Source organism: Eptatretus burgeri, chromosome 18 (assembly GCF_056783735.1).
Source record: "Eptatretus burgeri isolate ZD-2024b chromosome 18, Ebu_testis_v1, whole genome shotgun sequence".
In the NCBI taxonomy this organism is placed as follows: domain Eukaryota; kingdom Metazoa; phylum Chordata; class Myxini; order Myxiniformes; family Myxinidae; genus Eptatretus; species Eptatretus burgeri.
In genome coordinates this window covers 21617864-21640751 of record NC_140978.1, presented here as the reverse complement: position 1 = coordinate 21640751, position 22888 = coordinate 21617864, and the positions used below count along the sequence as shown (strand labels likewise).

General features: G+C 44.5%; 1 protein-coding gene across 3 annotated transcripts in view; it reads left to right on the top strand.

The window, feature by feature from the left end:
- LOC147008713 (peregrin-like) overlaps positions 1–22888 on the top strand; it is a 75039-nt gene that overhangs the window by 6830 nt on the left and 45321 nt on the right. For all 3 annotated transcript variants that reach the window (XM_085863522.1, XM_085863521.1, XM_085863523.1), the window contains exons 3-12: positions 3049–3243; positions 8322–8437; positions 9170–9358; positions 9466–9619; positions 16960–17181; positions 17273–17416; positions 17518–17664; positions 20001–20142; positions 20263–20442; positions 20890–21250. In XM_085863522.1, coding sequence (XP_085719648.1) covers positions 3049–3243; positions 8322–8437; positions 9170–9358; positions 9466–9619; positions 16960–17181; positions 17273–17416; positions 17518–17664; positions 20001–20142; positions 20263–20442; positions 20890–21250 — 1850 coding nt within the window. The remainder of the gene's footprint in view (positions 1–3048; positions 3244–8321; positions 8438–9169; positions 9359–9465; positions 9620–16959; positions 17182–17272; positions 17417–17517; positions 17665–20000; positions 20143–20262; positions 20443–20889; positions 21251–22888) is intronic.

Sequence of the window (22888 nt, the reverse complement as noted above, 5' to 3'; positions counted from 1 at the left end):
ACGGGGGGACTCCAAATTTGATATTGGATCATTCCTGGTGGAAACTTTTTTTTTTTCTTCCATCTTTCAACTTTGTTTTCCGTGGGAAGTGTGGAGATTTGCGATGGCATGCCATCGACTTGGCTCTTGTTATTTTCTTATTTTTAATTTTTTTCCTGCAGAATCTGTGATCTGGAACATGATAAACATCAATTGAATAAAATTATTTTTAATCCGCGATGCTGTTCGATTATAGCACCGTGGCCCAGGCAGAGTGACGACACATTTCCCTCCAATTCCTGATTAATTCTCAGATCTTATACGTTTGAGTACTGTATGTGTTGTGGTTATAATCGGGTTTTTATTCCAACATCCATGATAATGGTTCCCAGAGGGAAGCATTTATTGTTAGCAGTGTCTCGCATAGCGAATGCTGCTCTAAGAACGCTCGATGTTGTTCTTCTTCTTCTTGTGAAGACAAAACCTTTATATTCCGACTCGGCTCTTTTATATACACGATCCGGATCTCCTTAAATACTAAGCACTTGTACACATCCTCGCATTGAGGGTGCCTTTTGAGAGCGTCTATCATGAACTTTTAAATATATTCGGACATTTGCTTTAAAGTTTCGAAAAGTTCACGTTGCTATTTAAAGATTATTCCATTTAATGTATTGTAATTTCGTAAATACATTATTTATTTCGTAAATACACTATATTTCGTAAATACACTATGATGGGTCTCGCTATTGGCTTAATCAAGGCACGTGACAAAATATCGGAAGTTGTTGTTGTTTTTTTTATTTTTTAGCCGACAAAACCTTTAGGACGCTGCTCTTGGACACATTTGTCCTTGTTTAGTCTTCGTGTACATGGTGTCCCACTTTTTTGAAGAACAAGCCCCAAATTTTTCATTGGGCTTAGCCAGGATTCAAACCCAGGACCTCTCACGCCCGAAGCTACAATAATACCCCCTAGACCACCAAGCCATGTTTGTAAATTTTTGTTTGAACATATTTTTTATCACCCACATTTGTAATCTGTATCAGATTTATTACAACTTTTACAATTCAATTATGACCTCCAACAAATAATTTTTTTTTAAACTTTCACTTATGGATGATGATGTTTCATCGGAAAAAAAAAAACATTGCTTTCATTATGAGGAACAATTTCAAGTGCTACCAATTGGCTAATATTATGAATTGGCTATACCAGGAACAATCAGTGATCTCCGATCACAGCTCTCCAGTCTTGACTATGATTTGCTGTCACATTCATCTCCTCCCAAGGTTTCTTGCATTGCACCTATGGGTCTGTCAAAACGGAGTGAATGCCGGCTGATTCGGTATCTTGTATGGCAGACAATGGGAAGGCAGAAGTTGTCATGCCTGTGCAGGGTTAAAAATGTTCGAAATGCATAATTGATGCTATCTCCTCAAAGAAAAGCCAATCTCATCATCAGTGCTGTTTTGTTCGGTTCAAGGAGAGGAACAAATCATGGTTTCCAAAATGTCGACTCTTTTGACCGCATTGCAGTTTGCTTGTTTGTTTTTTTCTCTACAACAGTGAGGCTCTTGGATAGAGCAAGGTCAAATCATCAGTGTGGTAGCGGGGTAACAATTAAGCACATCCAGTAAGGGTGTGTGTGTGTGTGTGTGTGTGTGTGTGTGTGTGTGTGTGTGTGTGTGTGTGTGTGTGTGTGTGTGTGTGTGTGTGTGTGTGTGTGTGTGTGTGTGTGAGTTATAGAGAACGTACAAACTGAGGTCATCAAGTAAGAAGGTTGAGTTAGGAAGGGTTAATGTGGGTAATGAAGATAATTGGTCAGGATGGGGGTTGGAGGTGATGACAGTTGGCCTTCAAGTCGAGGTGCTGAATGAGGAGTCGGAGCCATTGGGATTACGGGTTTCTTGGGTCAAAACTAAGATCCAGGCTTTTGGTGACATCTTGGATGCTGCTGTCCTGTCTGTGTCTGTTTGTGGTGAGGATGTTGAGGTCGTGGAGAGATTCACTTACCTTGGCAGTGATATTCATGTCTCTGCTGGCTGCGAGTCAGAGGTCAATAGACGTCTGGGTCGGGCCTGGGGAGTCATGGATTCACTGGATCATGGGGTGTGGCGCTGCCGGTACCTGTGCGGGAGGACGAAAGTCCGAGTCTTCAGGTCCTTGGTACTTCCAGTCTTGCTCTATGGGTGCGAGACTTGGACTCTGACCAAGGATCTGAGGCGGAGACTTAATTCCTTTGGTACCAGGTCTCTTCGGAGAATCCTTGGCTATCGCTGGTCGGATTTTGTGTCCAACGAGCGGTTGCTGAGACTCGGATGAGATTTGTTACCTGCATAGTCCGTGAGCGTCAGTTGCGGCTGTATGGACATGTGGCTCGTTTTCCTGACGCTGATCCTGCTCACCAGATTCTCTCAGCGAGGGAGTCTCGTGAGTGGAGGAGGCCAGTGGGTCGACCACGTGCCTCATGGTTGCAACAGGTTGACCATCATCTCAAGGAGATGGGGATGGCCAGACGGAGGCCCCTGGAGTACCGGCGGAAAGTGGACGCAGCGACGTGTTGTTCTGGCACATGCTCCCATACCTGACCTGGGGTTGGAGGTGATGACAGTTGGCCTTCAAGTCGAACCTGAAACAAAATCCAGAGATTCCTTCTCCAGTGTTTTTATTTTATTTTTTCAGATGTCGTTGTTACCTGCTTTAAGCCTGGTGTTGGCCTAGTGGTTAGGGTGGCTGGCTTGGGATCCTCGGGTCCTGAGTTCGAGCCCCGTTAGCCACTGAATTAACACCAGGGGGTTGACTCAGCCTGTCATCCTTCTGAGGTCGGCAAAATGAGTATCTGTGTGTATGCCCTGGTTAGAATCGGTGTACCATATCCCTGTATGTTGTAAGAGGTGACCAGGGTTGGCGTCAGGAAGGGCATCCGGCCATAAAAAAAACATTGCCTCAAGAAGGGAACCATGATTGCATGGAGCCCGCAAAATGCTAACCCCTGCTCAGCAGGGAAAAATGGCTGTAAAAAGGCTGTTTTCTTTTTCTTCTTGTTATCTACTTTCATCTCCACAGGTGTGTGCCCTGTGGATTCCTGAAGTGTGTTTTGCAAACACAGTTTTCCTGGAGCCCATTGACAGCATGGAACATATTCCTGCGGCCCGCTGGAAGCTTACGTGCTACATCTGCAAGCAGCGTGGGGCAGGGGCATGCATCCAGTGTCACAAAGCCAACTGCTACACGGCTTTCCACGTTACATGTGCCCAGCAGGTAACGGTCCATTTCAGGCTTTATATTTTCTTTTGGAGGCCATTGTAAGCCCCAGTAGATATTGAATGAAGTATTCTTATCCCCACACTTTTTGAAAAAAAATCGCTCTCGTGTCTGAAAGAAGCAGTTCAGTTTGGCATTTTTAATATAAAATAGGCAAAGCCTAGAAACGAACAAAACCCATTGCAATTGCCCTTTAGAACCTTCTAGAATTGCACTTTAAAATTAAACACAGTGGGTTGGAAAGGTTCTTCATTTTTTACGGATGGAAGGAAGGACATTCCTCAATACTGAAGCGGCTTCACTGCTTTAAAAACTCGAAGGGCACGAGGTGGAGCGCACACCTCCGCCACGTAATACCTGATCCACGAGAACATATTGGGCCCAATACATTTTTAAAATATCATGCTATATATCATTTTTGGCCCTATCTCTCAATGGTGAAGAATCACTTTAGAAATTAAATAATTATCATGTCTCGATCCGGATTTAGGTCTTCACCAAAATCGACTCAATTCATCCTTGTCACACACCCAACATGTCCACCAAGTTTCATCCATATCTGTCCACAACTTTTTGAGATATCGTGCTACATATCGTTTTTGGCCTTATCTCTCAACGGTGAAGAATCACTTAAAAAATTATAGTATCCGGATCCCAATCTTCACCTGAATCTAATCAGTTTGGCCTTGTCACACGCCCAACCTGCCCACTAAATTTCATCTGGATCCGTCCGCAACTTTTTGAGATATCCTGCAGACAGACAGACAGACAAACAGACAGAGGTGAAAGCATAATCTCCTTCAGCTTCGGTGGTGGAGGTAAAAAGGGGCCAATTCCACCGTAACTGACGTGACATTTAGACCGATTTTTAAGTAATTTTAGCAAAATTTCTATGCAATGGGAAGTCTTTAAATTAAAATGTCTTGCTCATATTGTCAGTGGGTGCAGGCTCAACAAATATGCCAAAACTTGCTGGATTCCAAGATTCCATATCTTTTGTATTCAAAATTCAAATCGTCGTAACTGACGTAACAATAAATATTTCTTGTTGACCCCATGGGGTATCCCAAAAACATGGTCTAATTCTCTGAATTGGAGGCAACTGATCATCAATGGCAGGGACAGTGCTATTATACATGTTCTCGAGCAACATACAGCCATCAACTTAAATTGATCAATACCCGCTGTGGAGCGTCACGCGACATTGGTCACGTAACTGACGTAACAACGGAATGTAACTGACGTAACTCCTGCGACGAACTTTAAATTTCAGATTACTGTATGATTACTATATGATCATAAACACGACCTGACTTTAACAAATTAACAAGTAAACTAAATTCACTTCACAGTCCTCTTCCTGGTGCATAACTGGGCGTCTGCTCCCTGTTTGACAGTAGATTTGAGGCCAACAAAATGTGTTTTGAACTAATAAACATGTGCAAGAAATCCAAACAGCATAGAAAAATATCTAATCAAACAACTTGGAGCAAACCAGCAATCAAAAGTTATATCCTCTCTAAAGCGCTCTTTATGTCCTCCAGGGAGGGGACTTTGAATGCTACCACCCCTTGTAGAGCAACCGGTCCGTAGAAAATGACAGATTTGTGGACAGTGTCAAGGTCATCGGCTGCGGGCCACTTGAAAGATGTAACCCCACCCACTGTGGCCTGGTGCAAAAACTTCATGTCCCAGAAACCATCATGGTCACTTCTCCTGAGGGTGCGGCCAATGTAAAATCGATCGATGAACTCGACAGCATAGTATGCCTCCGAATTCGATAACCACTTTCTCCACATTGTCTAGGGATGGCACATCTGGGGCCGCTACCGACTGAGATGGTGTGGGCGGTGGGACTACCGACTGAGATGGCGTTGGCGGTAGAACTGCCTCGATGGCTGATTGTGCGCGACTTGATACGGTGGCGAACGGACTAACAATCGCCACTTGCAGTGAGCCCGGAGAGTCAGCATCAGGATAGAAAAAATGATGGGCTCTCAACTGTGGGATGGCGGTGGGCTTATGGTGATCCCATAGTTCAAGCTGCGTTTTCACCTCTGCCACCTCGCTTGCAGGCACATCCACCACAGTCACATTCGGACACGCCTCCTTCGCGACTTCTGCAAATTCAACAGCGTTACCAACAACAGTTCTGCCTTGTAGGGTTCTCTTCCAGACTGCTCGCTTTACTGTCCGACCTACACCATCGACAGGCCCTTTACCATGCGCAGTGCCGAAGAAAGACCAGTCTACCTTATCCAACTCCTCGTGCATTTTTGAAGGCCAATTCAGGAGATTGAGGGTGAACCGGTTTTTAAATTGGCTTCCTGCGCCATCGGTGAACATGTGTAGATGTTTGATTCTTCCATCAGCATTAGCCAGTTCTAAGATTTTTCCGGTTGAATGTAGCCACTGCATATTTGTCGTGGTGAAGTTCGTCACTTACCATCACAAATGATTTAGTACCATCCGTGGTACTTAGGACCGCGGTGAAGAGCCTCACACCAGTAGACACCCAGTTTGCTGACATAACCTAGTTCTGCTGTTTGATGTTATAGTTTTCGGAGAAGTCCTCCTGCAACAGCGCCTCCCCTTCCGTCAGCTGCCCCTTCAGTACCTTTATCGCTCGCAACTGGGTTTTAGCTAAGAAGACATGTCTCCTCATGACGCCCAACTGCTCCACCAGTGCTGCCTTTGCTTCACCCAGTGATGAAGCCACGATCTCCTTCCGATATTGATCGTTCCACTGGTAGTACTCAATGACAGTTTCACCACGTTCACCTATACCGAATAGATCATCAGCTACCATGCTGAATTCTTTGCAGTTATCACACTCCCCTGTATAACAATCCATGTGCCAGCCACACACGGTCAGCTCAATCAATGTTTCTGCAGGTGGTACATTTGGAAGATGTGTACAGATGGCATTGAGGAGCAGTTCAAAGTTTTCGTGGTACTGGCAGCAACAAACGTGTTGGTCTTTTTCGGACACTGACACTACGTTCGCTGGGCGTAACGCCGCAAACTTGGACTTTTCCATTTTAAGATTCGGGTATTCTTTCTTCAACTGCTTGAATGCCTCCATGGCAGTCATAATAAGGGTCTTCTTCTGCCTCTTTATCTGTTTTCCATCCCTCTTTATGGTAACGCAGTCTCTCTTTCCAGGCTGCTGCCGAGATATCTCATCGCTGAGATAGAATGCGTGGATGACCTCTTCTGTCTCTGCCATCACTGGGTTTGGGCGTTTTAGCTGGCCTTGTTGAGCAATTAGGCCAAACCTTTTGGCTCGTCTCTTCACTACATGCAGACCTGCCTTCGCGGACTCCCAGGCAGAGTGTTCCCCACGCGTTTCATAGCTTTTCCCTGACTCTGAGCTGAAGGAAAGCTTTTTGAGGGCGTACTAGGATTGTTCAATTGAGTCGCTGCTTCCTTCCTCCGGGCTCTCATTTTCTGCATGCGGAGTTTGGCGCTGACATTCTGCTGCTGCTTTTTCTTCTCATCCCATTTTGCCCGACTTTTCCTCTGCTGGGCGGCGTTCTTGCTGATCGCCAAACTGCGTTTTTCATCAGTCATATTAGCACGGTATTTTTTTCATGCGTTCGTTAGCAGATTTCGCCATCTGAAACCAATGGGAGCAGATTTAGCGGTGTCAATGTACATACTCTTCTACGTAACTGAGGTAACTTCTTCATGTTATGTCAGTTACAGTCAGAATTGTTACGTCAGTTACGCTGATAAAATTCAGACTTGATATACGACATGGGCCTCACTATGCCTAAGGGACATCATATAGTCCCTAGTAAGAGAATAAAACATTTCACTGGATTACCATTTCCGTGGCGATGTAAAAAAAAAAAAGAAAAATATCGAAATTGTGTAACTGACGTAACACAAATCAGACATAAGTTTTTGGAACCCACGTTGTGTCTACTGGTAAATTATATAACATCAAATCAGCGTCATGGAATTCACTGATATTCCTGCTTTATTTAAAACACAGAATGGATGTATTGCACAGATAAAATATGCTTATTATGGAAGATAAAAGAAGACAGATTTACCACTCACCCAGGATCGCATTTCGCGCAAAAACAAGATGGCCGCCAAATCACGTGACAGCAGGATCGCAGCAAAATGCAAATCAATTTTGAAAACTAGGATGATATCCTGTTCAATGCCATAAAAATTTTGATAAATGATTAACTTTTATTTTTTGGTGCGAGGGTAACATTTTACGTGGAATTGACCAGGGGCAGATATATTGTAAGTTCTCTGTTTGTCTTTCTGTCCGTCACACTATCTCCTCTTAAACGGCTGTGCATCTCCTAAACTATCAAACTTGGTAGTTATCATGTGGCAAGAAGGTGCAAGAGCAGTATCATTTTTCGCCCCGTCGCATGGGCAGTTACGGGCACATTTTAAAACTTTTTTTGTCATGAAACATTGTCGATCCAATTAGCATTGGGGGATGCATGATATATGTCATGATTTTTTTGGATTTGACCTTGCTTCATGACCCAGGGGGTGGAGACTTGGTGTCACAGGTGTCAAGAAGAAAATAAAAATAACTAACTCAAAATTTGCTATCGGGTCAATCCTGGGGGAACGTTTTGCCATCTTTCAACTTTGCTGTCGGTGGGAAGCGTGGGGGTTCAAAATCCAATTGAAATAGCCAAAAGTTTACTTTTGTTTTTGTCCACATCATTGGAGAAAAAACAGCTGGCTTAGCATTCTCTCTGATCCATGATGCTGCACCTCCTACTGGCACTTGAACAGACAGCAGCCTAAATTTTAGCTCCAAATTTAAGGTTAGACAACTCAGAAGCAAGCACACTTAAAAAAAACAAAAAACAAAAAACAACCCTGTTGTCCCATTACCAGGTCACGTGAGCCGATGGCCTTTATTATTTTAACATTCCTGTAAACATGAGATGTAAATGGCTTGGCAGGTGCTGTGTAAGGCTATTTAATATAACTTCAGTCCATGGAGACACTGGCTTTATTCTCATTGGATGGAAACTTGGGGTTAAACAGTTATCCTGACATCTTCTGAACCTCAGTATGTCACCATACAGGCAGGTCTTTACATGAAGATGGAGCCTGTGAGAGAAACCAATGCCAATGGGACATCTTTCTCTGTGCGTAAGACTGCGTACTGTGACATCCACACACCTCCAGGCTGCACTCGTAGGTATGCAATATCATGGATAAGCAAAAGTAGATGCAGTAATATGAGGATTTGTTTTTCTATACAAGAGTGAGGCTCATGGAAGTGTGAGGCTCATGGATGGTAAAAAGGCAATGAACTGACAATGGGGCAGTTGGGCCACATTTGGACTCAACCTGTCTCCTCTATGAGCCTCGACTGTGTATACAAAAAAGAACAACCAGCAGGGAAATTAACGAACATGAAAGAAGAGGGAAGGGAACACAGTGACTTGGAAGTAAGAGGGTTTCATTAGGTTTATTGGTGGTATAAAATGTCCCAGTTAGTAGTGGAGGATGACATGAGATGGTGGTGTACCACCTGATTGAAGCCTTGGGGGGGGGGGGAGAAGAGTGGGGTTGAACAGCCTCAGGAAAGCACTTCTACAAATCGGAAAAAAGAGGAACTAGGGAGTTGAGTTGTACAATAAGCCTGTATTTTGGGATTTGAACCGGTTGGAGTAACTGGAAGAACATGTGTTTCCTGGAAGAGCTTGGGAGGGTCAGAGGAGATGTGTATATATATATATATATATATATATATATATATATATATATATATATATATATATATATATATATATATGTTGGAGGAGAGGCAAAAAAATAAAACAGCTCACCGATCTATGGGATTTATAAGAGCATTTGTAAGATCTCATGTTGCAGTAAAGTGTTGGCATGGTAACATGATTGTTGATTGCCTTTATCATGGGCATAGGCCTTTACTGTCAGGGAGCGAGAGTGAGGAAGGTGATGGCGATGGAGCGGGAGGTGGCAGTGGAGGTGGTTGGTCGGCCAAAAAGGCGAAAGCAAAATCCAAGCAGAAGATGAGGAAAGCGCGGAAGGTGCTGGCGGAGAGACGCGCAGCCACTCCGGTTGTCTCCGTCCCCTGCATCCCACCTCACAGGTACAGCGCATGACAAACTGTAGCCAATAGCATTCAATCCCTTACCAGCACAATCCTTCTTTGTTTTTTATGCTTAACATTTATTCTGAACCTCACCATATCCCCAGGCTGGCACATCTGATAGCATGTATTCCACTTCCCAAGAAAGGACAGTTTCTGCAAAGGATTCACAGCTACTGGTCTCTGAAGCGGCAGTCTTGTAATGGTGTGCCACTCCTCCGGCGATTACAAGCCCAGCTGCAGTCACAACGTGCAGAGACGGTGAGACTCCATGGAACATTTGATCACGGGTTGCAGATTGGTGCGAGCCAACCACATTTTGGCGCAATAAACAGTTCCAAGCTGTAATGGCCAACACATCAATTGCCACACTTAAAATTTTGCTCCCACCATATTTTGCTTCAATTCTGCCATTATCAGTGAAGCCTCTTTACATTGTGATGAGTGATAGCGTAGAATGTTAAAAGAACAAATTTGTCTGTGGTTATAATAAAAGGCTTCAAATGAATTTTGAAACGTCTGCATTTGAGATTCCAAACTTGGTTGACACACTTTTCGTAGAGTTTCATAAAGGACTTGGTAAGTACCTGAAAGTGGAGATGGATTCCTTTTAATTTTGCCCCACTTCCTGATTCATCAACACTTTTACCCTGCACACGAAGCGCAAAGCGAGGTGAAGCAATTGGTTCACTGTCTATCTGTCTGTCTGTCTGTCTACAGGCATCAGTCTATGATCGAGGAACAACTGAATTTCAATTGAATTTCACATTTTGAACACTGCAGAACATGAACCTGCAGTTAGCACGACTTTGGCTCTGAATTTGGCAAATTGTACAGAGTATCGTCCCCTTGCACATGCGCACAGAGGGGTGAGGTAATTTTTCTTAACCCTGTCTGCCTGCCTGGCAGTCAAACAAAATTGAAAATCGTTCCACACAGCAAACTTAATGTTCTAAGAATGGCATAAATGACACAAACGGTTACGAATAACTAATGTAACATGTTAACTAAGGCGGTGGAAAAGATGGTACATCAACGGCGATAAACTTCCAAAAAAAGATTATTATTTTTTTCTACAACCTTTAAAGTCTTTATTTTAATGAATTATATATTTTGAACACTGTAGAACTTGAATCGGAGTTCAGACATGTAGTTTATCGGTACTTTCGCTCTAAATTTGGCAAATTTTACGGAGTCTCCTCCTGAGTGCATGCGCACAAAGGAGTAAGGTAATTGCTTCAGTCTGTCTGCCTGTCTGAGAGTCAAACAGGAAACTTACTGTTTTTATGGACGTCATAAAGGGCACAAACAACAGGCACGAATAACTAGTGCAACATGGTAAATTAGGTGGTGTAAAAGATGCTGCATCAACGGCAGTAAACTTCCCAATTTTTTGCTGGCCACACCTTTTGACCCATGGGACTCTAAATTGGCATCAAGTGTGTCTATTACTCCAGGATGGTTTTTCACTTTGACCTTCCCCTACCACAACACTCCAAGCCCCTCCCCACCCCCCACAACCCCACTCCTTCCCATCCTCACCCCCAAACCCAGGTTCACCTGGGTGACCAGGTATCTCCCTCATCATACCATGGCTTTCTACCCCCACGTCCCATCCCTCTCCATATTTCCCCCGAGCTCACCCACTCCCCCCCCCCCAGCCAAATACTCAAAATTTTCTGGGTGTAAAACGGGTATCTCATCGAGTTGAATTCTATATTTGAACACAGTAGAACACAAATCGCCCTGTTGGCATTTCCAAAAACTTCCAGTTTAGCAGGACTTGGACAAAATATTGTGCCATTTCACTCCATCCGGACCATTCAAATTTGCAGTTAGCAAGTATCGAGATTCAGACAAAGTCATGCACGGAAACGCAAGGCAAGAGTCAAAAAAAAACCCCTTCCTACGTCCTTTTTTTTCAGACTGCTTGGGATAAGGTGTTTTATGAACTCTCGAGTTTACTGATGCTGAACCTATTAAGTTTTTATTTTTATCTTGTCTTTTTATGATAATGTCAGGTTCATGGAGGAGCTTGCACGTAAATCGATACAGGACATTAGAAGTCTTCGGCATACTTTTACATGACTTGTATTACGACGACGTTCGTTGAAAATTATGGAGAAATCGATATGGCATTTTGAATTGAGATCCTTGCATCACAACCGATGTGCTCGAGTGGCAAAGCTAAACAGGCCAAACCAAAAGGGAAAAGTCTTCCAGGGATTGAAATGTGGTACGACCATGATTAGCTTGTGCTCTTTTATAGCTTTATTGTCCTTTGTGTTGCTTGTACAATAATTGTTATACAGTAAGTCCTTGCTTGCTTCAAAAGTGCTCAAGCAAGTACTCCAATGGAACGGAGTGCTCGGCACTGCGTAACAACATGGTTGTGCCCATGTAAACAATGCTAATCGTGGTACTCAAACAAATGGTGTCCAGGCCGTTGTTTTTCAGTTTTACCCAATCCTCTTGCGACAACTTCCTCAAACAAACTGATTGTGTTAGCAGTGGCTATAAAAGGGTATTGGGAAGAGGAAAATGAGAAATAAATGGGCAGTCAGAAGAGGCAGCCCCTTGCGAAACTTATCCGTCGACCTCTAGTGTGAATTTTGGGGAAGGGAGAGGAGTTGAAGGGGTTTCGCATGTTTGTATATTTTAAGGAATTAGGATGAAAATTGGAAGTAACAAGTATAAAAGGCATAAGACGTCATAGCCCCCAGTGTTTTAGTAATTTTATTGCACGGAGTTAAAGGGTTGGCCCATATTTGTCAAACTAAAATGGCCGCCAGTCTACTAGTCGGCCATCTTGGATCTGATCTCGAAAAAATGAAATGATATGCATGTGTACAGCATAGCACGGTGTCTTTGTGCCAAGTACGGATAAAATTGGTCCGTACATGTCTGAGATACGGTTGCGGACGCACGCACTCACGCAAAAAATGGAGACAGACTCCATGAGAACCCCGTTTCGGACTAAGTTCAACGGGATCGAATACAGTATGAACTGCACGTTTCAATAATTTCAGATTTGATCGTGGAATTGAAGAAATAGCCACTGATCGTTTTGAATCTGACTACGGCAGCCATTTTGCTGACATAAGTGGGCGTGTTCCGTTAGCAAGCGGCTCGCTCACTGCTCACCAAGCGGCTCGTGTGATCGCTTGCCAACGGAACACACCTACTTATGTTCACCCCTTGCGAAGCGGCTTGCTTTATTCAAAGCACTCCAACGGAACGGAGTGCACGGTATCGCTTTAACAACATGGCTGTGTCCAATGAAAACAATTCTGTCGTGCTACTCCAGCTCGAACAAATGCCGTCCGAGCGATCGTTTTCAAATTACGTGATCTTCGTCCGACAACTTCCTCCCAAAGGAATTTATTGTGCTCGCAGGGGCTACAGAGTACGGGGAAGAGGGGAAAAAAAAACAACAACGATAAAGGAATGGGGAATGAGACGGAGGACAACCCGACCAGGCTTGTCGATTCCGGACCGACCGCTGCATTTTGGGTAGGGCTTTTATATGTATATAGGGATTAAAAAATACCGTTCCATTGTGACAGCGAGTACTGGTACATAAATCTGTACCGTAAATACGGCTGTTATAGCTCTACCGTAAATACTGGTGGTAAGCTCGACCGTAAATACCGGCGTATAAAGCCTCTGTAAATACCGGCGTATAAAGCCTCTGTAAATACCGGCGTATAAAGCCTCTGTAAATACCGGCGTATAAAGCCTGACCGGACTGTAAATACCGGCGTATAAAGTCTGACCGGACTGTAAATACCAGCGTATAAAGCCTCACTGTAAATACCGGCGTATAAAGCCTGACCGGACTGTAAATACTGGCGTATAAAGTCTGACCGGACTGTAAATACCGGCGTATAAAGTCTGACCGTAAATACCGGCGTATAAAGTCTGACCGGACTGTAAATACTGGCGTATAAAGTCTGACCGGACTGTAAATACCGGCGTATAAAGTCTGACCGGACTGTAAATACCAGCGTATAAAGCCTCACTGTAAATACCGGCGTATAAAGCCTGACCGGACTGTAAATACCGGCGTATAAAGTCTGACCGGACTGCAAATACCAGCGTATAAAGCCTCACTGTAAATACCGGCGTATAAAGCCTGACCGGACTGTAAATACTGGTGTATAAAGTCTGACCGGACTGTAAATACCGGCGTATAAAGTCTGACCGTAAATACCGGCGTATAAAGCCTCACCATAAATACCGGTGTATAAACCCTCCCCGTAAATACCGGCGTATAATGCCTCCCCGTAAATACCGGCGTATAAAGCCTCCCGGTAAATACCGGCATATAAAGCCTCCCGGTAAATACCGGCGTATAAAGCCTCCCGGTAAATACCGGCGTATAAAGCCTCCCGGTAAATACCGGCGTATAAAGCCTCCCGGTAAATACCGGCGTATAAAGCCTCCCGGTAAATACCGGCGTATAAAGCCTCCCGGTAAATACCGGCGTATAAAGCCTCCCCGTAAATACCGGCGTATAAAGTCTGACCGGACTGTAAATACCGGGGTATAAAGTCTGACCGGACTGTAAATACCAGCGTATAAAGCCTCACTGTAAATACCGGCGTATAAAGCCTGACCGGACTGTAAATACTGGCGTATAAAGTCTGACCGGACTGTAAATACCGGCGTATAAAGTCTGACCGGACTGTAAATACTGGCGTATAAAGTCTGACCGGACTGTAAATACCGGCGTATAAAGTCTGACCGGACTGTAAATACCAGCGTATAAAGTCTGACCGGACTATAAATACCAGCGTATAAAGCCTCACTGTAAATACCGGCGTATAAAGCCTGACCGGACTGTAAATACCGGCGTATAAAGTCTGACCGGACTGTAAATACCGGCGTATAAAGTCTGACCGTAAATACCGGCGTATAAAGCCTCACCGTAAATACCGGTGTATAAACCCTCCCCGTAAATACGGACGTATAATGCCTCCCCGTAAATACCGGCGTATAAAGCCTCCCGGTAAATACCGGCATATAAAGCCTCCCGGTAAATACCGGCATATAAAGCCTCCCGATAAATACCGGCGTATAAAGCCTCCCCGTAAATACCGGTGTATAAAGTCTGACCGGACCGTAAATACCGGCGTATAAAACCCGACCGTAAATACCGGCGTATAAAGCCTCCCCGTAAATACCGGCGTATAAAGTCTGACCGGACCATAAATACCGGCGTATAAACCCTGCCCGTAAATACTGGCGTATAATTCCTCCCCGTAAATACCGGCGTATAAAGCCTCCCCGTAAATACCGGCGTATAAAGCCTCCCCGTAAATACCGGCGTATAAAGCCTCCCCGTAAATACCGGCGTATAAAGCCTCCCCGTAAATACCGGCGTATAAAGCCTCCCCGTAAATACCGGCGTATAAAGCCTCACTGTATATACCGGCTTATAAAGCCTCCCCGTAAATACCGGCGAATAAAGCCTCACTGTAAATACTGGCTTACAAAGGCTCACTGTATATACCAGCTTATAAAGCCTCACCATAAATACCGGCGTATAAATCCTCACTGTAAATACCGGCGTATAAAGTCTCACTGTAAATACCGGCGTATAAAGTCTGACCGGACTGTAAATACCGGCGTATAAAGCCTCACCTTAAATACTGGCGTATAAAACCTGACCGGACTGTAAATACTGGCGGCGGATAAAGCCTGACAGTAAATACTGGCGTATAAAGCCTGACCGGACTGTAAATACCGGCGTATAAAGCCTGACCGGACTGTAAATACCGGCGTATAAAGCCTGACCGTAAATACCGGCATATAAAGCCTCACCGTAAATACCGGCGTATAAAACATCACCAGACAGTAAATACCGGCGGCGGATAATGCCTGACTGAACTGTAAATACCGGCATATAAAGCCTGACCGGACTGTAAATACCGGCGGTGGATAAAGTCTGACAGTAAATACTGGCGTATAAAGCATGACAGTAAATACCGGCGTATATAGCCCAACCGTAAATACCGGTGTATAAAGCCTTACCGTCAATACCATGGTATATAGTGTCACCGTAAATACCGGAGAATAAAGCCTCACTGTAAATACCGGTGGCGTATAAAACCCGACCGTAAATACCGGCGTATAAAGCCTCCCTGTAAATACCGGCGTATAAAGCCTCACCGTAAATACTGGCGTATAAAGCCTCCCCGTAAATACCAGCATTTGAGAATGCAATGCCGAGTTTTATTAAAACCAGGAAAACCATTTGTTTGGTATTACATTAGAGGTGTTCAGGTGTTTTGTTGCAGGTGAGCGTGCCGCTCCGTGAGAACAATATTAACACGTGTGTACTGAGCTAGTTACACAGGTGGGTCCTGAGCTGGTTACGCAGGTGTGCAAAATTATTTTTTAATTTATACTGTATATTTTTAATATAACGGAGCTAATACGTGCATGCCGAGATAGATATCTTGTATCTTTACTATAAAAGTGAATTTGAATATTTCTTTATATATACTGTACTTCAAAAACTAATAAACTACTGAACCAAATCCAATAAAATTTTGCATGTTACTTCAGTGGACTACAAGTATGGTTTCTGTCGGGGTTGCATATCTGGGGGAGGGGGTTAATGTTGGGGGTGAGAAGACCCTAATTCTCTATGTAAATGTGTATCGTATAGCGCCACCCGGTGGTATCCTGAACAGTATTACAAATCTCCTTGATGTTGAAATTGAAGATTAATTCTAAATTTTCAAAATGTTTTAATTTCATTTATTTTAAGCGGAGGTTCAATCCAAAAGATGCAACACGGAGATTCGCAGCGAAGCAGAAATCAATTTTGCTCAACCCATATATGAGCAGCAAGGATAGGTGGTGAAGGTGATGTTAGCTGACTTCCGAGCAGATGCAAGATGTCCTCAGGCAAATGATAGGGTGAATAGAGCAGAATGTTTGTGGAAGCACATTTATTTATTCGTATGCAGACTGTGGCGCTTGGCTGCATCATTTTCTGGGGGCACGGCTGTGCCGCTGATACAATGCCCCATGTTACCAGTACGCTGTTATTCATGTCACCTACTTCAGAAGGATGGCAGGCTGAGTCAACCTGCCTGGTGTGAATTCAACAAGTGCACACGGGCTTGAACTCAAGACCCTAAGATCTTAACCCTTTGAACCCTGAGCTCATTGGACTCTCGGCTCCCCACCCTGGGCTCCCTGGAGAAAACTCTGGCCACGAGGGTGTGTGGAGGTTTGAATAGCGGCTGGTAAAGCGGCTGCTAGGGTTCAAAGGGTTAATGTCACACTTCTTTTTTTTTTAAGAATGTAACTACAACATTAAGCAAGTACTTACCATACTTGTGAAATGTTTTGTATCACATATCCTTGGAGTAAAATATGAATTAAATGTCATGTATGCTTGTATTTCTACAACCTGGAAGAATGACATCTCAAAAGTTGGATCCTTTTGAATCGGACTGGAACATGTGCAGTCCAACTTCCTGATTTTTAACCTTTGGTAAACCAATTGCTTTGATGTCTTGTGAGGTCACGTTAAGGTGCACAAAAGGTAACCACACTGTGTTTCTGTTTGTTTTTCCTGATAGCGCCTGCCGGTCGAACACAACCCTGTAAGCACAACCCTCACTCCACCTATCCAAGAACCCCTAACGCCAGTTACTCCGACTCCAGCACTCAGAGAAACCGCCGCTACACCTCCACCGCCACCAGCCATGCAGCACGGAGAACAGCTCAAATATTGGCAACGTTTACGGCATGACCTGGAGCGAGTGCGTCTCCTCGTGGAACTTATCCGCAAGCGAGAAAAGGCAAGAGAAGCTGCATATATGGCCTTGGAAACCAAAGGACTGTAATTCGGTTTCATGTCACGATGGACTTGTGGGTTTATGTGCGACACAGGTGAAGCGAGAGCTGTTGCGTGTGGAGCAAGCTGCGATGGAGCTGCGTCTTTCACCGATGCTTGTGTTGCTGCGACGGACTCTCGCATTGCTACAGGAGAAAGACGCCGGTGGTTACTTTGCCCAACCTGTTAGTCTGGAAGAGGTAAATAGCATATTTGGGGCACTTGGGATCCTCTACGATGTTCTCAGGCTAACCTGCATCAGTACCACCAACATTTCCTTGTATCCCCTTTCCCTTTCCAGGCGTCGGATTACCTGGATCACATCAATCAGCCAATGGACTTTTCCACAATGCGTGCTCGCCTGGAGGCACATGAGTACTCCTCATTGGATACCCTTGAACAAGACTTCATGCTCATCTTATCCAACTGTATGATATATAATGCCAAGGTGAGGCCAAAAGATGCTTTTTATTAATCCGCGAGTAAAGGTTGATGTTCCAGTTTTTGGAAATCCTTATTATAATTCACGGACCGGTGTTTGTGTGTTTGTTTGTCATGCTACTCCCCCTACAGTTCTGTGCCGATTACAGCCATATTTGCTCCATCAGATCAGCATGACCCCAATTAATGTATGGAGGTGTTTTTATCTTTGTCGGTGGTCTTGGGGGTTGGAGGAGAGGATGCAAATTCTCCATGTATGCTGTATATGTATTGTGTAGCACCACCTCCAGGTGGGGGATGGTATTACAAGTCTCTGCCATTTATAGTACAATATTCCTGTCCTCATGTTTTCCAGTGCAGTGAGATGTTATGAATTTTAAGCAGTGGGTATGTTTTTGCTTCATGCACGTAACCCAGGTTTTATTTTTATTTTATCTTGGGAGTGATTGAGGCAGCTGTCCGTTTCCTATACATTGCCCAAATTTAGTATGCGTCAGAAGAACGTGTTGTATGCCTAGAACAAGATTGCCCGTAGGGCAGGTACTCTGCGAGTGTATAATAATAAATGTGTGTGTGTGCCCTCCATAACTCCAAAACCATGAAACCTAGCAGCCTGAAACTTTGCATGATTACGAAAGGAACTCCAACGAAGTGCATGAGTGAAAATTGGGTGTTTGGGTTCAGGAAAACACCCCTTTTGAAGATAATTAATGGCCTTATAGAATTATATCCTTTATCAGACGAATCCTCGGGCACATCACTCTTAATGGGGTCTTAAGGCACATCCTCGGTTACCTCACTGGGGTATTCACCATGTGTTGTTGGACTGTTTAACCATGCCTTGACTTGGAACAGGCCGCAATGATTTCTTAACGATAAAGTTTTTTTTCACTTTTCTCACTCATACTATTGAATACCTGTTCATCATCATACCTTCGAATCGCTGGATACTTTGCAATGCTTATAAACACCCAGAGGTGCTCGCATTCATTGCTTTATTTCGTTTCTGCATATGCCATAACCTCGAGAATTTCTTAAACCAAGCTGAATTACAAAATTTAAGCTCCAGACTTGAACTTGACAGCAGTTTCGACTTCTAAGAAATCATGTTCATTTATCCAATTCGGACATATTTGACATTTTGGACGTCTCCGGGAGGTGTGTGTTTAATATGATGGTTCAGTGATTGCTAATCACTTGCGAAGCCAGCCGTCCCTTATCGACCATTTAACTGCAGTGTTTGCGGATGTGTCCGGGTGGTATTTATTTCTGGATGTGTCCGGACGGTATTTATCTCCGGATGTGTCCGGACGGTATTTATCTCCGGATGTGTCCGGACGGTATTTATCTCCGGATGTTTCCGGACGGTATTTATCCCCAGATGTGTCCGGACGGTATTTATCCCCAGATGTGTCCGGACTGTATTTATCCCCGGATGTGTCCGGACTGTATTTATCCCTGGATGTGTCCGGACTGTATGTTTCCCCGGATGTGTCCGGATGGTATTTATCTCCAGATGTTTCCGGACGGTATTTATCTCCGGATGTGTCCGGACGGTGTTTATCTCCGGATGTGCCCAGACGGTATTTATCTTCGGATGTGTCTGGACTGTATTTATCCCCGGATGTGTCTGGGTGATATTTATTTCTGGATGTGTCCGGACGGTATTTATCTCCGGATGTTTCCAGATGGTATTTATCTCCGAATGTTTCCAAACGGTATTTATCTCTGGATCTGACCGGACGGTATTTATCTCCGGATGTGTCCAGACTGTATTTATTTCTGGATGTTTCCGGACAGGAGGCTTCTCCGCAACTGTCTGGGCGGTGTTTGTCTCTGGATGGCTTGGCTCCGGACGTGTCTGGGAGGCGGTTGTCTCCGGACACGTCCGGATGGTGTTTGTCTCCGGACACAACCAGGCAGTGATTGTCTTTGGACGGCTTGGCTCCAGACGCATCTGGGTGGTGTTTGTCTCCTGGCAATATTTATAGTATGACCGGTGAAAAATGGATTTCAGACATTATTTTGTTTCCATCTTCACTGTTATTTTATGCAGAATCATTTTGATGAGACAGTATGAATCGTAATTAATGCTCCACTGCACATCTGCCTTCCCTTCCTCTCACCTCATGCTGCCTTCATTTCCCTCACCCATCCTCTCTCTTTCCCACTCCCCCCCCCCACTCTCTCCCCTCCACACCTTTCTCTTCCCCCCCTATTTTCCCCCTCCATATTCCCGTCAGCAAAGCGACTGGTGGTATTTGCTCGTTATGAATATATGTCAATACTCACCAACCAATCAAGGTAACATCTCATTTTTACCCCCCCCCCCACCCCTTTAAGGATACAGTATTTTACCGTGCGGCGATGCGACTTCGAGAGCAGGGGGCATCAGTCCTCAGGCAGGCCAGGTTGATGGCTGAAAGGGTCGGATATGATCCCACCACCGGCACTCATCTTCCCTCCCCACCACATATTGCTCGGGGTAACTGTGCCATCTTGAAACATTGGTGGGGCATTCCTGTAGCAAGGCGGCTGGTGATTGATTGGTCACTCGTTACTGTGTTCTTACAGTGCTCCAATTTCTCGGTCCTTTCCATTGTAGGTCCACGCAGACCTACTCTCAAAACGCCTAGCCGAAGAGGGGGAGGGCAGCGAGGCATGAACGATGTGGCGATCACCTCCCCACAACCCCGTGAAGGTCCACGTGAGGAACCCAAATCGTCCTGTTCTTCTTCTTCATCGTCCTCCTCTTCATCTTCTTCCTCCTCATCGGAGGATGAATGTGAGTGCAGTGGAGCAATGTGGCTTGCAAGGGGTAATGTCACATTAGCCCTCTGCATGCTCCTGTGCTCGAGATAAGTTTATCATTCGCTGTGCCAGCAGCTCAGCAAGTCATTGTCGGATATTATGACCACAACTGACTCTTCAAACCTTTTCATTGGTCTTTTAAGCACAAATTTAGCTTTATGATGTCAGAGTTTCTTTCTGCAAACTTTATTGAGGATTATATCTGGGAATGTCATCATTGGTAATTACCCCAATGGGCTTGGTTGTTCAGCTCTGCAAGTGAAGTGTAGATATGTCTCTCATTTTGTTTGGATAAAAAAAAAATCAACTTTATTGCTCATTAAGCTATCTTTTTACCAACATGTTTTTTTCATTGTTCAGTTGATTATAAACCTGGTTGTTGGCTATGAAGCTCTGGAATCCCTTTTGTATGCTCCCACAGCTAAAACACGTTCTCCACTCTCCACTGGAAGGCCCCTGGTGCTGGGCAGCGAAGGAGGCAGGAGTGTGGTTTGCACCGAGCGAGGCGGGAGGGCAGGCTCTGGACGTGGGAGGGGGCGAGGCAGAGCCATGCTCAACAAACATTGGGCATTGGAGGCAGACGGAGCCATAGGCGGCACAGACAGTGGTGCAGAGCGGACTGTTGGGGCAGTGCGTGAGGGAGGGGTGATCACGAGGGAGGGAGGAGGTCATCCCGGAGGCCCAGGTGATCCAGGAGGACGCCTTGCTGATGTGGGAAGGAGAACGTCGGTGCTATTCAGCAAAAAGTCCCGCAACAAGTCTCTTCAATTACATCCTCGGAGGTGAACCGAATGCAGACCTAATTTCCATTAGTGTGGCTTTTCTTAGTGAAAAGCTGATTTTTTTTTCTATTTTGTTTCTCTTCATCATATCCTTGTCGAAAATGCTATCGATTAGTTAGCTCTTGCATCCATGAACCTCTCGCAATGAGTTTCCAGTGGAAAATGAATTGTTCATACCTAATTATTATTCCGCCCCCCCCGGAGGGAGGGATCGGGATATTGTAATCATCTGGTTTGTTTGTTGGATTCGCTATATATGCGAGATATCCCTTATTGTCGGGTTTTGTGTGTGTGTGTGTGTGTGTGTGTGTGTGTGTGTGTGTGTGTGTGTGTGTGTGTGTGTGTGTGTGTGTGTGTGTGTGTGTGTGTGTGTGTGTGTGTGTGTGTGTGTGTGTGTGTGTGTGTCTGCAACGCAAGGCTCTACAGCACGAACCAGCGAACCGATTTCGATGAAACTTTGCCAACATGTGCAATATGTGCTGGGAATGTGCGCATTTGAATTTCGTTGCCTAGCAACCACCTGTTGCTGTGCAGCGGCCGAAAAACTGCGTACAGTATTTTCAATACTTGTCCTTCAGTTTTGAATGTAGAGAAACGAGACTTCGGAATTAAACACTTCGAGATGTTTAGAAAATTTTACTCGAGCCGATTTTTGGGTGTCTATTTACCGTAATTTTTTATGAGGAGTGCCAGTTGGCAAAATACGCAATAGGAAAAATATTGCCAGGCAGAGGAAAAATTGTATGTGAACCACTACGTCTTGGCAATGAATCTTCGTCGGCGGATCGGTCAGAATGAAAAGCATAGTATCCAGCGCTTCGATCCTAGCGAATCCCTCGTCGCCTATTGGCTTGTCTGTTTGTTTGTTACTTGGCGAAATCTTCGATTTTGTCAAGTATGTTGGTCTGTTCCGTTTGTTGGGTGTTTGTTTGTCCAGTCGTCTACAGCCCAAACGGCTGGACCAGTCGTTCTTAATTTTTTACACCTGATAGGCAATCCACCTGAGATGGTCCGCGTCCAAACCCCGTCTTAATCGGACTAAACGTTGTGACGTGACGTCACACAACGTGAAAATACATTTTTGGACATAACTCAGTGATCGAGAGTCGTAGCGACTTCCGGTTGACGCCAAATTAAACTTCATTCACATCTCTAAATGATTACTAAATGCATCTCATTACAAATTACGCATAGTTTTCGCAAGCGTATGACGTCAAAGTTTTTCCTGATATTTCAAACCTGATAACGGGATCGTAAAGCTGGTTGAAAAGCAATGTTCCTAGGTATTTTCAAATATTTTCTATGATCAGAATGAACGCAACAAGCACCGATGATGATAAGTTGTTGAATGTCACATGGTGGCTTTAAATGAGTTGTGAAAATTTTCAATCTGCTGCCATTACCATGACAACGCGCGCCTGATAATTATTATTTGTGACGTCACGTCATTTTATTAATGTATGAACAAATAAACACCACACATTCCATGACATTACAGCTTGGACCACCACACGGAAAGGTCAACTAATTCGCCAAGTGTCGTGCTAAGGTACGATTTTTCATTTGTTTGTCTGTCTGTCTGTCTGTTAGCAACTTTACGGCAAAACAGCTTCAGCAAACACTGTCAAATTTAATCCA